The following is a 19,342-nucleotide window of genomic DNA, read 5'->3' as shown; positions in this document are numbered from 1 at the left end:
GCGCTGTCTTCTGTCTGAAATTTACAAGGGTATGGTGGCAGGGGTGAGCAGGATGGCGCGCTGAGGATAGAGGGAGGAGATATACGCCTCCTGCTAAATGTTGTGGGTAATCCATGTGGATTAACCCTGGCTGACCTGATTTACACCCAACGCACCCACCGAGCCAAAACACTTTACTCCCATTGCACAGCTACTCCCATCTCTGCTACTGGGCACTGCTGATGGGAGTTACCATGATCTATACAATATAGTGCAATCTAATAATCAAACACCACAGGTTATGGTTTTATATCAGTAGGATTGAATCATTACTGACATTTTTAATATTATATCAAATATATAGATATAGTCAAGAAGTAGAGGAAAACCCATTTGCTAGAAAACAGCCCTTTATGATCATAAAAAGGCTCTTATTCATTGTTCTGCATTTGACGAACTGCTGCCAAATTATTGCGAGAATATAAATATATAATAAGAAAAAGACCATCACTGCAATATTTATTCAACATCCATCCAATTATTGCATAGTTATGTCAAACCTTGGATTGCATGGTTAATTATTTAACCGCAGCCTCAGTAATAATTTCAATATTGTACTGACACCATCATTGGGTTTTTGCCCTTTGGCGGCTGTTTCATTTTCATGTGTTCTTAAGGCAACACAATTACTTCCATTAAACATACGTTTAGTGGTGAAGAAATTGCTTTCCCTGCCTTTTCAATCACCTCGTCCAATATAAGAGCCTTGGGGGCATATTGGCAGTCAATATTAATATACTCAGTACCACTGACTCAGTTACTGAGGGGAAAGGGAGACTGGTAATGTAATCAATGGCAGCTTTTCCACCTGAAAGCTGCAGCTCAGAGGTCAGAAAAAAATTTAATAAAAGCCCTCAATTAAAAATTCACTTATTCTAACATTATTAAAATTGCGCTATTATTCTTTTGGATGGGTGCAGTTTGTATGCAACCTCAGTGCGACAGACAGACTCTCTTGGTCATTTTGAAGATTAGTCATATCCATGTGTGGCACATTGCACATGCCTGAAGCTCCAAGCCAAAATGAAATGGGGCTAGTTTTTTTGGTTCTTCCTTAGTATTTAATGGCAGTCCACATCAGTGTTAGCACAATTGAATAGACTGAAGGAGAAGTTTATTGAGATCTGCGTAGATTTATGGGGTGATAATGGCCTTGCATGTGACGTCTTGGCCCAGCTGGATGGGGGTGCAAGCCACACGACGTCTCACACTCTGTTAAACCGCCGCTAGTGTAACTAATGCCGGTTGGAGCTGTATGAAAGAGCCAGGTAATACATGTGACAGAGGGAGAGGATTAGTAATACGAGAGGAAAAAGTAAACAATTCACATAAAAAGGTATTAGAACTTAAGCTTACAAAATGGCACATATTTAGATGTACAGTGTTTGACTGGTCTATTTAAATATCATTGTACCAGAAAAAGCTGGAAAACTAACTAAGCTATATGAGCATAGTCAAGAGTATTAGATATGAAAAATTAAATTGTGCAGAAATGGTTTATAACAAGCTGACATTTAATTGTTTTCAATACACGCAAAGAATTACATCTAGACTCAATTTGGATGCCCGCAACCTTTCAACTCTTTCCTGAGACCTAAGTAAAAGTCTAAGTAACCACAAACTCTTCTAAAATGAAACACCAACTTACAAGGAAGGGATATAACTTGTTTGCTGACAAGTTATATCCCATTAATTCTTCTAAATGAGGCAAAAATGTTCTCAGTGTTCTCGTGTTTTTCAGCTGTGAAAGCATAAACATAATATGTAAAATATAAAGTTTTCTATGTGACTTGAAAAAGTAATGCTTATATTTAGTTTTTATGAAAAGGTGTAACACTGAGCCAGGATAATTATAATGGCAACACTTGTATCAGTTCACCTACATCTTTGAAGAGTTATTCTCTGTCCCGGGTTGCTGTCATCTTAAAGGGAATTTGCACCTGGCACATTGTTGAACACTGCTCAAATTGACTGTTATAGAACAAAAATACAACTCACTCAATGAAATGTTAACAAAATAAAAAACACAACAAAATGTAGGTAAAGTAAGGCTAAGGTCAACTGGCTATTTCACAGGTAACTAATACAGTTGCATTGATGCAAATAATAAAGTAAATTCAATGCATATTCATAGACATAAATGTAGACATGAACAGAGGGTTTAAACTGTTAATCTAGGTAAAAACAAGAATAAATGAAAGCGGAAGAAAAAAAAAAAGCCACTCTGGTGGCGTGTGGTCTCGTTTGTATTTTATAAATGGGTCGTAAACCAAAGTGTTTAGTTGGTTAGTGAGTTCATTGTATCCCACCTAAGAGCATACTGCAATTCAATTCCCTGTCCCAGAAAATCTTGAGCAATGGATGGTTGTATTGACTGATAGGTGATGCTTATTACCATACAGTTTCAACTCATACTGTATATTCTGTGGAATGTTACAATCTTATATAACAATTGAGAGAATAACTGTCACCGTTTTTTAGAATTAAATGCATGTATTGTGCGATAGTATGAAGGTAGTGTTTGACACCAAAGCAAAAAAATAAAAGAAACCATGTCAAATTGTAATAAAAAGACCATAGGTAGCCTTGAAAGATACACTACTTCCACAGTATGTTTGCCAAGACAACATACTCTCAGCTTTGCTTTATGTAGCTTCCACACCGTTTCTGGCTGCAATAAGCATAAAATGAACTAAAAGGTTACTTCAAGGTTAGTCTAAATTCCAGTATCCTCTACATCGACTTAGTGTGCAACCTTGACCATAAAGAAACATACTATAAATAAGGTATATTCTGGATAACAATCTCAAATCAAGGTCAAATAACACTGTCCAAACATGAATGTATGCTTCTGATATGCTTTTATTTTATGCTATTATACAGCTAATATATGGGAACAATGTGATTGATTAGCTGTTCAATTGGAAGTAAAACCCTCTTTATAATAGGATAGGATAAGCACTTCAGCAGTCTTTTAGTACCTTTATTTCTGTCACAGTCACGTCTGTTAATAATTCCAAATCAGGCTTTGCTTACCTATATTCAACAAATAATAATCACCTCTTCCTTTCCCTGCATATCATACTGATCACAGGTATAAGACAATGAAAACAACTGGTTCAGACAGTTCCACACTTGCTCCCATCTGAGTTGATTTCTTGTAGAACGCCTCACCCAGTGAAATACATCATCACAACTAAACAAAGTATGATCAAACGCAGATTTGGCTTCAGATTCAATCAGGATCATTTCTGGTGTTGCTTTCCAAATGAAGGAAATGAACACGGTTGCTGGCGAAAGAGCGTGCAGAGAGTAGCTCCATTTGTTACGTTATATCTAAGCTACCTCCCAAAGAGACGCATATTGCATTTTATATTTCAAAAGTAATTACATTATAGTATGTTGCGATGGTGCTCTGTCAGGAGAAGTCACGGTCATTTTTGCTTGCCTTTTCAGAGGCAGGGCTGCATGCAGCTCCAGTCTAATGCAATCAAGTTGCTCAAACTCAAGATAAAGCAGATGTGCTTCCAAACAGCCTGAGTGGAGTGAAGCTGAAGAAGGCTCCATTATGGAAATAAAAGTGTGGAGGGGGTCTTTACAGCAACCGTGCTCTGTGTTTATTGCTCAATGTGTGTCTTCTCAGCTTTCACTGAGTGCCACAGCAGGATTAACAGATTACAATCGTATTCTTCTCTATCCCACCACAGCTAATTCAAAGTATGCTTACCAGGGTAAATCAACATTATGCCAGTGATTTAAGTTAACACTTTAAATGACATGGGTTGAGAAATGTTCTTGTGTCACTTTTTGCTCTGGCCTGTCTTCTGAAATTATATTTTACAAAGGATACATAATACATTTGCGTCAGTTGGTGAAGAAGCAGTGTTAAACCATAGCTGCTTCTTTTTCTTCTAATGCTATTTTATGAATTTCCATCACATCATTTAACAGCTATGAGAAAGATTGACTTCCCCCCTATCTATCATCACTTGTCACTTCATCAAGAAATAATCATTAGAATCTAATGAAACACTTCACTGCATGAATGTGTCTGACATCCAAATATGCACAACTCTGTCCCGAGGCAAAGCAATGCAGTGTTCAATAGCACTGTTCACAGCTGACTGAATGCCCAACCAGCAGCTAATTGTAGGTGTGTGCAGAAGGTTTGGGAGGATATTACTTGGAAGATTGGCACAGAGCTCCAACAATTTGAACAATGCCGTCCATCAAGCCGTCAACTCTAATTAACAAACAGGTCCTAGGTATGACTCTGATCTGTGGGAAAAGAAAAGCCTGCCAAATTGTGCAACACCAGCGTGGGAGTATTTGAGCATAATTCATAGTATTAATGATGCTTCAGTTTGTAGTGTTTAGCTGCAATAACAATTTAGCCTTATCTTTTGTAAGATAAAGCTAAATTGGCATGTCAGTGTGTCAATTGACCTCAGAGTAATGATATGACAATGTATCCTCATAAAGCTGCAGCTCACTGAGCTTTGGAGTGGCAGATATTATTGAAATGGAGAAAAATAGACATTTATAAAAGCGTAATGTGGTGGCCTCTACGAAAAAAAGAAACACACTGATGTGTCTGCAGCACCATGTATTAAAAGCTTTATCAAAGTACTGAAAATTGGCATTGAATGCGCCGTTATATCCTCTTGTCTTTAATCAGATAGTTGTTTAAATGATAATGTTGTTTGTGTATTATTCAAGCAAAGTTTGTGTGCAACTGTTTGTGTTTGGCACAAAGAATATTCAAGAATCTGGGCTTTTTTTTTGTTGAATAAAAAAAAGGATTGTTACCCATGTGGTACACAACCACTGGACATACTACACGTCAGAGAGACACACAGCCCTAATATACAATGAAGAAGTCTCTAGAGACTGTGCTGCTACCTCTGATCCATAATTGAACAAAAGGGCAGACCAAGCAGAGAGGTGAAGTGTGGGGGTCTCTGTCCCTCCCTGCTACACTAGCTGTGAACTTTTGGAGCTATAGCAGCCCTGAGGTTCCAAGGACAACTGTCAGGAGACACAGGCTGTGAACTCATGCTAATAAAGGCAGCTCAGCCCTGTAAACAGCATGGGAGGATGTCACTGGAATACATTACAATACATAACTGTCTCCCCAGGGCAGGGGACACACACACACACACACACACACACACACACACACACACACACACACACACACACACACACACACACACACACACACACACACACACACACACACACACACACACACACACACACACACACACACACACACACACACACTGAAAGCAGTGCTAAGACGACGGTGGCAAGACACACATCTGGGGTGTTGGTCAAAATAATTCTGGGTTTACTGAAATGTGAAGAAGTGCTGCAGAGCGGCTGGTGCTCATTTTTCAAATTCACAACTCTCAAACTCGTCCATGATTCGTTGAGTGTTTTCTGAGTGTTCTCCTCTCCCACCACAAAACACAGCACACGCAAGCATTGAAAAGACGAAAATTGATACAAACTGTTGAGAGCTTAGATGGCGAAGAGATTCTCTGAGTCAGAAAGTTGGCTTTTTGAAGGAAACAAGGGAGAATGAGGGAGCTATGAAGTGAGCGAGAGAGAGAGCTCAGACAGGAATGTGACTGTTTTCAGGTCAGTGAGCTGCAGTTTGCATGTGCAGGAGAGAGAAAGAGACAGAGAAAGAGAAGGGGGGTGGTAAACAAGTAAACCAGGCCACAGTTTGTGGTGAAGTGATCTGCTGCCTTTACTCTTCAGTCAAAGGCACAGCAAACATAATGCTGGCCTTGTTGTGGGGCATTAGTGTCATTGTGTCTGAGCTCTTGTGATTTGGGAGCGCTAGCAGGACTCTAGCACAGCGTGATGCGTTTTTGACGAGCCATGTTTAGAAAGACTTTCAACACTGTGCTCATGACCATGCTCTCATCAGTTCATCAACCTTCAAAGTCTAATCCAAGCAGAAACTTAAATGAATGTTTTATTCATAACATTACCAGCTGTAATCTTTAAATAATACAGAATGTGACACGTTTTTTGTGTAAAGATGTGTTGTAAAGATTAAGGCTGGACAATCATTTAATATGAATCCTATAGTGTTGATATTACCAAAAACAACAGTTTTTAAGCTTTTCCTTCACACATACGAAGAGTCTGGTTTCAAACAGTGCACTGCACATTATCTATTTTATGATAATTCTAGCATGATTGCTGTATCAAGATATGCAACATATCAACAATGGAAAATATTTGTATCAAGCCGCATCCAACAGATACGTAGCAACATTAGCATTTAGAGACGTGCGTCCAGCCACTTGGAAAGGTAAATCCAATATTACATTTTCTTAATCAACTCCTGTGTGCAGTATCTGGCTCTTAAGGAGCTAACCGCTCAAATGTGTTTACCAGCTAGTCACTAATGTCTGTCGGCATGAGGGGAACTGCAGAGTTGGGTCATAGTTCTCTTTGGGGTCATCACTGAGCCAGCCCTTTCACTTACAAGTAGTCATGTATTATAGTGCCAATATCAAAATATTAACTTTAACGTGGTAATAATGGCAATCAACCACATGGCCCAGACCTCCTGAGATCAGGAGAATAATTATTAGGTTACACAATGCATGTAAAGGCGTCTTTCAGAAAGAGTTGTCATTTGTGAATATTATACTGTCGTGTCTGCTACACAAGGCACATATGGTTATAAAATGAACACGCCTCTCTAATGCAGAAACCAGGAAGCCACTTTAAGCATACAGTTTTATGTGCTCAAGCAATACAGTACTTAAGTGGGGAAGATTACGTATTACATTACATATTTGAGAACATTTCAGGATATCACAATCAGCATTTTCCACTTTTGCATTCCATATCATGAGTTTATATTCTGAACATAATTCGTTAGCTATTAAATATAATATAATTTTACAGTCAGGAAATCCCCTGCCGTCAAGAGTCAGCTGCAGCTACTCCCCCTCCCCGTCTTGCTGTCATACTGAGCTGCATGGCCAAGAGGCCTCGGTACCTTTGAGAGATCTCTGAAGTTCCCTGGCAAGGTCAGGTTCAGCTCCTCTGAGTCGTAGTTGGTGAGGACCCAGGGAAAGACCGGGTACTGGTTCAGGTCATTGTATGTCCTCCCTAGACACACAGAACAGACATAAATCTGTGAGTGATGAAGGACTGGAAGGGAACAGAGGGGTTGAAAGCGGGGCAGGGTACACTTGAGGCTTCAGTTACATTGGGGGGGGGATCAGCATGCAACATTCCAACAAGCCCCCAAATCTCAGTGCCCTCAATCAGACGCACTTCCTGTCTCATATGGTGTCTACCAGTGAAACGCATAAACTAATGGGAAGCTTTCTTTGCTCTGAGGGAATGTTTTCTGTGCTCCCCATGCCTTTTCCTGCTGAGTGTACTTTTTATCAATGGACTGTGGGAGTAACAGGAGTCCTGAGGAGGCTGTCTTTAAGTATAGAGAACGTAAGCATCTCAAAGTCTGATGCGCTGATTGGCCAGATGTGAATTTCCTCTATGCTCTCGCAGCGAGAATATGGTTTTCAGATGGCAAAATGTGTCATAGGAAATCCATGGGAAAAGCCACGAGAAAGTACCATGTTGTCATTAATGCTTTATTTTCCTTTTGAAGATGACACTGGTACAGCTGTGAGGTCAGGTGGTTGTCAGTTGTAATCCAGGATTGGGATAGGGCTGCTATAGATGGTTGTTGGAATTTTTACAACTGGTAATAAATCAAACAAAAAATGTGGAACAAAGCAAATTGATAGTAAAAAGGCAAGAACATTTCATTTCACCCACAAAGAAAATATAATAATATAAATTGCAAAATGGAGCAGTACTAATTATAATGTCTGACCACATTCCTAAAATAATTAGCATATTTTTTCGACAAACACTTCCCACGATTTATTATTTTGTATATTCTTGATGGTAACTAGCATACTGTGTTTTCTTTTTAACTGGAGGTCGATTGAAACTTCAAAGTTAAATATTATGGCATTATCATTACAAGGACCAATGCAGGAAATTAGACACTAACACTTTAAGATGAATAATATTACATAATATTATGATCTAAGAATATTTGAGATCAACAAGTTCAGTGATACAAAGAACATTGTCTTCTGAAGATGACACATAGCTCTATCTAATAATGGCCAGCACATTCAAAGCTTTGAGCATTTCAAATCAAGGTATAATCAAGAGGTGCCAACGGGAATGTCAAATATTGTTTCATTACATCTATATGAAAGCTTATGCATAACAATACACTATTATGCAATATAATTAAATGGGAAAAACTCTTCCTTAAACTGCTTGCTGGAGCCTTCAAGTTTTTAATGATTACCTTCCAAATGTTATCAACTTACACCAGTCCAGAAAGGTTAGTCAATGAGAAGGCTTTGCAGAATATCCAGGGTCTGAGTGAGGCTGGAGATCACAATTATCCAGGTTAATGCCACACAGTGAATAGGAAGCAGCGAGCCAAGTGTGCAAGAAGAGTTGGATGTGCTGGTGTGGTTCGACCTGCTGGTGCTGAGCCCCAAGTTGGTGTGGCAGGATGTTAATAACAGTAGAATAGTGTTTAATTAGAAGACCACTTCCCGTTCGCACCTCTTCCCAGCACTTCACCCCCCCCGCCTGTCTGCCACCCCACACTATTCTGACATCCCTGTCAGCCCAGGTCATTACCAGGGATTTTTAATGAATTCTGGGCATGTTTTTCTCTCTGCCTTACATCTAATTAGCTGACAATAATGTATCGAACTCAAGCACAAGCTAAATATAAATATGCATGAATATGCAGCGAGAGAGAGGATGACACCTCTCAGAGCAGAGTAGCGTGCAGTCGCTCTCGCCTTCCCTGTTAGCTGCAGTTCAGATCAGAGAGTCGACAACAGAACCTCTCAACTCCGCAGACACACACATGTACACTCACAAAGCCAGGCACTAATTATCTGGAAATATCTGCTGTGCCTGCTCTTTGCTTCAAACAGCACACTCACATGAACAGTGAAGTCTACCACTATGAGCACCACTTACGGATATCATGGATTCTTAAACAAATTCGACAAACCTGAGGCCACTTATCGTATGTTTTCAGTGCCACTGACACAAAGTTTATTGATCATGATGGCAAAACTTAAAGTCTAAGACTCTAATGGTGAAGTGATTCACATATATAATAGATTAAAACGTCACCCTTTCACTGGTTGTGAATTGTGCCTGTATAAGGAAGAAAACAAATCACAATCTATTTAATTGATGGCTGTGAAAAAGAGAATACTGGATACAATTTCCATACTTTGAGTTATTTCCAAACTGGAAGTATAGAGTTTCTCTTGGGAATCACAGCATTGTAAAGCAATATAAATCCTTACCTGCAATAGTGTTGAGAAACATGAGGTACTCGAAGTTGGAGATCTCTCGCCTCTGCCAGCGCTGGGTCATGTTGGAGGATTTAAAAAGCTGCCTAGGGGTGGCTAGGGAAATGCGCCTGGAAAATAAACATTTAAACAACAAATCAGGAAATGGAAGGTATAATTGGTATTAGTTACAATATTATAATATCTGTACTCTTACACATTTAAAAAGTACATAGCATATATATGAAGCAATGTGTACATCCAGAGGATTGGCTACATCCCAGAAAACTGGGACAAGAATTATGACATTTAATTGCTGATAACCAGCTCTTTGTCTAGCACATCAGTTTCAGAATGAACACACTGAGATGAAAAGCATGCACAAAATGTCAAGCTGCAAATTAAAGAATAATTATGGCAAACAATGCAATGGCATTCATAATTACACAATTTTGATTCCATTCGATTAAATGAAAGGTAGGTTAATTTACTATGTGTCAATTCACTCAATTTTCACTCGAGATTAAAGGAAATGTGTTGTAACAGTGGGCCTGTTAGCACCACAAGAGTGGTCAGTGGCCTGGCTGCAGCTCTGCTGTATAGTTTTTTGTCAGAGAATTGGGTCAGTTCAGTCAGGGTCAATGCACATCAACTTCAATAACTGGACCAGTGGGACTTCAAATGACTGCAGGCTTGCAGGCTAGGCTGCACAGATGCTCCAACACACAATACAGAGGAAGTAGCATCGGATATGAAGGAATTATAAACTTGGAAGTATCTGTGTAAAATTAATTCAGCACTGAATTAATTTTATTTTGGCATACATGACCCACCTGGCCTGTGGAAGTCCATAGCTGGTGCCCACTCCCACTCGAGGAAGACTGTAGACCACTTTCTTTACTGTGGCCTGGTCAGGAAAGTTGAACATAACGGATGCTGTGGAACAGTGAGATATATCCCTTAGTGTTGAAGAAGAGAAGAATGGATTTGAAAAGCTGTAATTTGCACTTCAACGTACTTCTATTGGCCATGAAGACCTCCATCGCTGTGTTCTGCAGGAGGTACCGTCTGGAGAATACCGCCCGAATCTCACTGAACATCCACTTTCCATGTAAACCCTCAGTGTATGCTAAGACCTTGAAGGGCAGAGAAAGAGAACATTTCCTTAGGCTATAATAGCTGAATAAAACCAGAGATCATGTCAGCTCACTGTCCAATTATTTGTGTTCAATGTTAAAGTTGCATATGACAAAACAAAAAAAACATCCCTAACACAGTATGTTACAGATATAAGTCAAGTGTTCCAACAGGCTGTTTGATTATTGTGTAATGTTTCTCTACAATGCCAATGGTAGTGCAGTACTATATCACGATTGAAACGAGGCTAACTCTAAGATTAGGACTTCAATTATTTGAGCTAATTAAAGTATTGGTGTAAACTAAGCCATTGCTTTGTTGCAACATGGACAGAAAAGCAATTGGTGAGCCAACTGTGTCTTCCAAACTGTATGAGATGACATGACGGTAGATATGACCTGATCAAAATTCTACAAAGAGAGATCATTGTTTAACATTGGTTTACTATTAAAAGGTTGGCAGCTGTTGCACTTTTCAGTACAGTACTTTGTGAAGTCTTGTTTATTGGCACCACAGCAATAGTTGGTGATACACTGCTGTATATACTGCTCGCAAGCTAATTCCTCCAACCATAACGCTGATAAAAGAAATTCTTAATAACCATTACACCAGTTATTTTCTAATTGGAATATAAATAGCACCCCAGTACCTGTTCATTCATCAAAAACAAAACATTACCGAGACATGATAACATATCTCAAGGCACTTTTCTACATAATATGAAACAGATTCTCTTCACGTGTTTCACTCTTTTTTTAGTTGGTCTATAAAACTCAAGTGATCGAGAAAGAACCCCCTGGGTTAGTGACACATAAATAATCAATAACAACCACCATGCCAAGGAGAGGAGAGAGTAGACAATGGATCATTAGTGTATGCAACACCACTGGGACTGCAGGGCCACATATAAAACCAGGGCAGTTGTTCTGACAGGTGAGAATGGTCCCCTCACACACCTCCCTCCCTCTTTCCATCTCACTTCCATCTGACTGAACAATTGTGTCCAACAGTGTGAGCCGAGGAGCAACCTGATCAACTCCCGAGGTTATAATCACACAGGTTCAGTTCAGAGAGAGTGTGTGTGGGAGAGAATAAAGATATAACAGTATAGTAAGAAGGTGAGGCCCTACAGTACATTAGTGTGAGTGTGTGGATGTCTGTGTGTGCGTGTGTGTGTGTGTGTGTGTGTGTGTGTGTGTGTGTGTGTGTGTGTGTGTGTGTGTGTGTGTGTGTGAGGGGGGCGGGGGGATTTGAGGTGGAGCAGGTAGGGAGGGAACCAGGAGTGAGATGTTCAGCTGGGTTAGGTCTGATGCTAATGCTCATTTAAAATAGTGACAGGCTGGAAGAGTGCAGCGTGAGCCGGGCTGCCTTAATTTCTCCCTGGAATAGCTCATGCTCGACCTCCGTGCCACATCCAAAATCTCTGGAGCTCAATTAAAATTGGATTAGGTGAAGATGCTGGATGTGCAGCACAGCATCTCTGGTGCTCTCCTCCCAGTAATGCCCTGCCTGACACCTCTGCAACCCCCCTACTCAAACAGTTGTCATAGAGACAGCACGGCCCAGAGGAGTAGAAAGGAAGGGAGATGAGATGGAGGGATGGCTATGGCGCTGCGGGCACACTGTTGAGGGCCAGATGTTGTGGAAGTAGTCTTCTGAGTGCAATGCTTAAAGGCAAGTGATACAGATATGCATCATGGGAAAGTTACAACAGCTTACTCCATCAAGGCACGAGCAAGCTGTTATTTGAATACATATTAAGTAGATGTCAAGATACTTTGTCATTTTCAAAGTTGCTTTTTATTATTTTATCCTAAGCCTGATGTGTTAGCATGTATTATTTAAAACAATTTAACAAACAACCCAACACATAATAAATAATGCTGTTTACACAAATGTGTCAGTTCAGGTTCTCAAGATTTAAAAAAGTACATTTAAAACAGTTATAATATTATCAATATAACTTTGTTTTAGCATTGGCTGTTTCTTGTTACCCAGCTTAAGTGAACATGTTGCTACCATGACAAAATGCAGGCCAAAGGGCTAGCTGTCAACAAAAGAGAGGCTAAAGAGGAGAAAAAAGAGCGGATTTCAAACAGCCCAGATCAAAAAATTTGTCATAACAACAAAGCTTTGGTCTAAACCAACACGCAGGGGCCCCTGTAGACTTGGAGGTTTGACAAAGCCCAGCCCTCATTTTTGGAGGCCCAGCTGTAAAAAATGCCATTTAATGAACCTGTCTGCTGAAGCTGTCCCCTGCCTGTCAGAGGTGTCAGCTAGTGACAAGCGCTGGGGATGGCCGCCTCCAGTCACAGACAGGCCTGCCAGCTGGAGACTTCGGCCCCAATCTAATCACGCCACCAGGAAGGGACCGGCGCTCTGCTCTTGGTCTGTCACGCTCAGGGCTGGGGGTGCAGCGAGGAGGCGGGTGGAGGGGTCTGGTATGGCCGACAAGTGCAGCCTTTTGTTTCCACACAGGTCCCTCCACGCAGGCTCATTAAGACCCACAGGCGCATGCGCTGCTCTGCCAGATGCATGAAAATATACCTCTACAGCATAATAACCATAATGCAATTTAACGTCTCTGTCCTCTTTCCTTTATACCCCATCTCTTCTTTCCCTGATTTGACAGAGGGCAGGCTGCATTCTGCCTGTAGAACATCACAGGTGGAGAACGGGAAAAATATTGTGACAGACGAGATGAGGAGAGGCACAGGTGGCACCGGTGTTTAGGCTGAAACTCATATATGATAATGTGCAGATGCTCAAATTGAGCACATCATAGTTAAAAGTGATAGAAAGCCACTTCATGCATGGAAATGGATTCTAATCATATCTGACTTTCGAATAGCTTTAACCCAACATTGTCTGAGACACTCTGACAGAGGTTATTAATAAATCTAACGAAGCATTTTCTATAAAACCTGATGCAATTTTCTCCCATATGGGACAAAACAATCCCGATCCAGTGCGTTTAAACCAAAACAGGAAAATAATAAAATTCAGTGAGCCCTCCAAGCCTGCATGACTGATATATTTATATGAGACTGTGGAGCACTGACAACCTGGCATCACAGCACCTCCTCTGCATTCATCGAAGATTTGTCTAATAGGCTTCCACTATAAAGCCTCACAACTGCATGGTCCCAGGCGGCCAGAGAGAACAGCGAAGTGGAAGAATAAGGGGAGGATACAAGAGGCAGTTTCATTTTGAGTGGTATGACTACTCCCCCGGGAGCGAGTGGGATGGATTTCACACATGGCAATTTGGAGGATCAGCACACACTGCATATACTGTATTCAATGGCTGACCCTAGGCAATATGGGCCCAAATCTGAGAAGAGGTTGAGCAGCCGAAGAAGGCAAAGAGAAATCATAAAGCCTGGTAACAGCAAGAGCTGAGAGCAACTCTCAGCCCAGTGAGAGAGTATCATCAGCCATGTAGGATGTGTTAGACTGGGTCACGAAAAAAGAAAATATGTATAGGTGAATGCATTTAATGTCAAATTAAACCAAAACTATCTGCATGGATAGAGACCACTATCAGTAAGGGAGATAATACCATGTTTTATAATTTGAGTGAACTGACCCTTTAAAAAGGAAAAGCATAGTGTATATATTATTCTTGCTACTGCTCACTCTGTCAAATTAAACTTAAATCATAACAAACAGTGAAATTATATCTTAGCCTAAATTCACACTTTTATTTCAACTTTAATCCCTTTTCCATCCCGCACGATTCATGCCTGAGCATCAAAGCTAGTCTCTCATCTCATCCCCCAAAAATATGACAACTGTTATGAAAACTAAAATGTAAAAAAAAAATATATATATATATATATATATATATATATATATAATTTAAACAAATCTGCATTCTACTTGGCTCCTCACTGTGAGAGCCATATCTCAACTTCAATAAAGTAGCAAGCTCCTAATGCAGGTATTGGGGGAAAAACAAGATACAGATTTGCATAATCAGTGTCACTATACATTTGGGTGGTAGCTGGAGTGTGGCAAGATGACAGAGCTTGGGTGCTCTGGCAAGACCAGTGGGATAAAGGAGATGAATATGCATTAAATATCCTGGCAGTTCACTGCCCCAAATGTCCAGCCAGGTTTGTCAATAACATTTATGTCAGGGATGGTATTTCACGCACATTAGCAGGCCCTGCAGCGCCGTCTTCAACACCGACATGGTAGGAAAGGTGGGAGGGGCCGTTGTCCAAGTATGCAATTTCTTCTTAAAGAGTCAAAGCTCTTTAAACATTATTTATCCGTCTACATTAAAATATAAAGCCTCAAGAAATGCAATGTAAAAAAAATTAATCCAAATAGTTACTCAGACTAGTGGTTCCCTACTGAGATAATACACAAAGTTTGGCATCGAGGCACATGATGCCTGCAGAAGGCTTCTGTCAGGCTAGAAGAAACACAAAATGAAATGTAGAAATACATTTACTTAAATATATACACAGTGTGTTACATACAAGTGCAGCAAAAATAAAAAAAGAGATCTAAATGTAATTATCAAACCACATATGATGTATTATTTTTCTATTTAATACATAGTCATACTTGTCCATTCACACACAACTGCCTTTAAAAAGAATCTTGAACATGTAGTCGCATGCATGTGCTGATTACAAGGGCATGTTCACACTTTTACCCTTCACAGTATTAGTGCACAAAATGGGAAAAAAATACACCTGTGAGGTCATCACCACTGAAATCCCAGCTACGTAAGTGGATCATATTAATTTAGCATTTCAGCTAATTTCAATATACACTGGTGCTATTTTCCAATGGCGTTTGTTCCTGTCGCGCACATGTTGTGTTCCACTTGATGAGTTAAATCATTTTGTCTTTTATAAACAAACCATATGATTTGGCAGTGTTAAATAAAAAACGTAGACATCAAAGTACAGCTTTAACACTTCAAGCGTGTATGACTCACCTATGTAGCAGTGTTACTAATTGTGAAGAAGTTATTTCAGAATTCAAGTATTTTTCCAGAAATGTTGATTATTTTGTCTCCTCCCTGGAAGTGGAAACCTAGTTATGTATTTCAAGTAAATTGTATGTAGTTAGCAAGTAAACAAACAAAGAAAATGATTACAAATAACATTGAAACACCCTATGAACATGCTCAAGTGATGACCCACGCACAGCCACTTCCACACACATAGATGAACACACTTAGTGAGCACATCGTCCAGATAAACAGCTTGAGGATGCCTTCACTAAGGAGCTTGAGAGAAGGGATGCAGTCATTTGGTATGTGGTCTTCTCAGCAAGCTTTTCCTAATGGGACTTTTTCAGGGACTTGTCAGCCTTAAGATGACTGAAATCTTCCTGGCCGGGGTGCCCGCTTCCTCTGGCTGCCACAGAGTGCCAAGCTGAGCGCTTTAAATCCCACTTTGCTGCTTTTTTTTTTTTTTGCTGGTACGTGGGAGGGATAGCAGCTCAGAGCAAGACAGAGAAGAAAAGAAAGAACGAGACAAGGATGGAAAGGCGGAGAGACATAGGAAGAGAGGGACAGAAAAAGCAAGTGGTTAGACGAGAGGGTCTGATGAGCAATGAGCGCCTCACTCGTCCTCAATTAATCTTGTCTCTCTACCTTTGCTTTGCCGCTTTCCTCAGCACTAAGGTAAAAACGACACCCTCATCCATTATCCTTGTATCCCTGTTTTCACTGGGAATTGCTTAATAACATGTTACAGATTTGGCCTCCTTCGTTTAATTCTTTCTGTCATTCGCAGTATATCATCTGAAAAACACACAGCCCCCTTTCTGCTGGACGCTCTTTGAGGATTATCGTGGGTGACACCTTCGGGATGCAGCCAGAATCTGGAGCATCATTTTTCAGGCATAAAGTGGAATTACCCTGACTTATCTGTCATTGCCAAAAGCACAACAAGCCATTCAGGGCCAAAGCAAAAGGTGGAACAGGTTCTTATCAGCTTCTCTGAACGAGAGGGCTTGTAAATTTATGCTAATGAAGGCCTTTTGTCATCCAGGCTCACCCCTTGGGGCTGAGCGGGGTTTGCAGGGGGATGATAATCTGGCTGTTGAGTGCACTAGATCATTTGTACTTTATCCTCATGTAATTATATAGTTTAAATCTTTTTACCAATGCTAATCCTTTGACATGAGGAAGTGTCTTAACCATCCATGTCTGTGGTTCTTAGCGGCGCTAGTTAGCGTGCATCTGACTCACTCTCATAAAATCACGTAGGAGTGCAGCCCTGATATAATTACTCTGACTTTCTGTAGCCCTTGCTATGAATCTTCATATAATTTTGATCCACCTTAGCAGGCAGGCAGAAAGCCAAGCTAGCAGCCTGGGGGTATGGGAGACAACTCAGAAAAGGTGAAAACATTGTAGCGTGGCAGAAGAAAGAGCCCTCCCTATTTTCGTCAAGAAAGAAAGATGGACGAGACCAGGAAAATGCTCTGAAAGGAGTAAAAGTAAGTGCAGAAGGGCGCCTCTGCTGTCCGGTGGGATTCCAGGCCATCTTGTGTGCCAAAGCCGACGGCCCCTGACAAGCTGCTTGGCATGCTGTAATTTGACTAATTACATTGGATTAAACCATATTAATGCAAGCTGTTTTCTCCAGGGTCACTGACCCACCCAGTGCACCCCGTGCTAGTTCCCCCCTATCTGGTGTAGACAAAACATACACAAGAAAGAAAGAAGCCTCTTTGTTTCTTGAAATTATAAAACAATGGACATGTATCTATATCCCTGACATTATTTTTATAATGGGAGAGAATGTGTTTCAAAGCATCAATAGCAGAGATAGCTGTGAGCTTCAGACTGCACTTTCCTGAGGCACATCATCACAGGATTCTTCGAAAACAAACCAAATCCTTTGCCTGCTTTATCTTTCTGCAGGAAATGAAGTCCCAAAGTACAAAAAATGTTGACGACAAAAGATCAACATTTCATTTTAATTAGATTTTTTTATCTTAGCAAAATATCGTGGGGAAATCTGAGTAATGAGGTGCTGTTTTAATGTGTAGTTTGGTCACACAATTGTTTTTTCTGGAGAAATGTGTGTTGAAATCCATGATAAGTATAAATAATAAAGGACACGTCATTTGATCCGTTTTAAAAATGAGTAGATCAGTGCTCAGAAAACCAGAGACAATACTTTGTACAAAGAAGGAGGGAAACCAACCCTCATTTGCATTTGCAAAACTCCAAAATGAAAGGGGGGAAATGAGCCATAGAATATGTGTGTTTTAATACAAGTGCTCTCCCAATTGTACCAAATCAATCTGAGTTTCACACAATGGAGAGGCAGCTTCACTGTTTGTATGCGCTCCTCTCCCTTGAACATGGTGTAATAATAGTCTTAAACCAGGCATTATAAAGAGAGAATACCAAAAAGGCTTACAGCCTTGGTTTCGTGAAACATTTAGGCAAAAGTTCCAAGGGGTGAGAATGATGAAAGAAGGTAAGCTTGAAAATGGGCTTCTGGGATCCACAGCCCTTATTGTACAGAAGTCACATCAAATTAATACTGAGGGCCATTTGCAGCCTTTCTTCTCCTCAGCTTTTCAGAACGGATTAAGCTATGAAAACTCAGAAATTACTAAAGCACCTATTAGGCATTATGCTCACCCAGTCTCATTTTCCCCTTTGAAAGTAAATGAATGTGCTTCACTTCACTTGCACTTAAAATTACATAAATGTTTGTGTACTTGAAAGAAGGGCAATTTTATAAAATGTGTATTTCGACATGCACTATGAGGAACCAATCTCTGTAAATTAGAATGTGTACTTACTCATATACATATTCAATACAATTTGCCATTCTATAACCAAATTATTTATAATTTTGTGGATCTTACATAAAACTTTGGCCTGCATTGTCAAAAATAAGTTACAACAATGCATTCTGGTCAGTCTACTGAAAGCCTCTGAGAATGTTTCCACGCTGATGAAGGGCACGTATTGCTCGGGCTCTCTCAGGCTCTCCGCAACCCTCTTTGCTCTCTCAATGCTTCTTCAAAGAAGCGCAGGGAGTGCATGAATTGTAATTTTGGTCCCTAACAGGATTCAAGAGCGCCCAAATGATGGCACTTGAGAACCAGGTCGTGTGGAGTTAAACGGCTGTCAGACACTCAAAGCTCCCCAGCATGTGAACAAACCCACAAAGGCTGAACGTGTCCACTTCTAGGGCCCTCCTACCCACTTTCCCTCTCGTAGGCAGAGATTAAAGATCAACCAAGGCCTCTATAAAAGGCCCATATAGCCTTTGTGCATTATTACTCACATTCCAAGTTAAGGGTTACAGTTTTCCAGGTAAAACACTAAACAAGGGATTACAAATTAGTTCTTAAGAGCTGTATGATGTTGACATGAAAAAGAATCACTGAAAAGACGTTGTGTACAAAGTACTAAATCCGTGGCAAAATTCAAGGCAAACAAGACTGCACCAAAGGGGCAAATAAGGGGGAAAGCAAAGGCTTGTGAGATATCAGGTAATTGGTACCACCTGAGAAACCAATCCAAACACAGTGTCAGATTATCTCCCGACCTCGCCTTCAGAATAACGGAAAAGATCAACTGTGCTCCCCAGACAGTTTCAATGACTCACCAGGGCACAAGACCCCTCACTACACATTAAAGAGACCAGCCTTCAGTCAGGCCCTATCCAACTTCAGCCCCTTCCTACTCCCCAAAGGCATCCAAAAGAAACCAACCTGCAGCGTGAAGTCCCTATGCATGACCCTTATTAAACTCCTAATTGGATTGAGAGCAGCTA

At 40.5% G+C, this 19,342-nt stretch overlaps 1 protein-coding gene across 1 annotated transcript in view; it reads right to left on the bottom strand.

Annotated features, from left to right (window-relative positions):
• The window catches only part of nbeab (neurobeachin b), a 181,965-nt gene that overhangs the window by 22,288 nt on the left and 140,335 nt on the right, over positions 1–19,342 (bottom strand). The window contains exons 41-44 of the mRNA XM_034548212.1: positions 10,447–10,564; positions 10,262–10,364; positions 9,444–9,559; positions 7,070–7,182 (exon numbers count right to left, since the gene is read on the bottom strand). Of these exons, the coding sequence (XP_034404103.1) occupies positions 7,070–7,182; positions 9,444–9,559; positions 10,262–10,364; positions 10,447–10,564 (450 nt within the window). The remainder of the gene's footprint in view (positions 1–7,069; positions 7,183–9,443; positions 9,560–10,261; positions 10,365–10,446; positions 10,565–19,342) is intronic.

The sequence above is a fragment of the Cyclopterus lumpus genome, chromosome 13 (assembly GCF_009769545.1).
Source record: "Cyclopterus lumpus isolate fCycLum1 chromosome 13, fCycLum1.pri, whole genome shotgun sequence".
NCBI classification, from domain to species: Eukaryota; Metazoa; Chordata; class Actinopteri; order Perciformes; family Cyclopteridae; genus Cyclopterus; species Cyclopterus lumpus.
The sequence above is the reverse complement of the archived record's forward strand: the minus strand, read 5'-3'. Positions and strand labels throughout refer to the sequence as shown.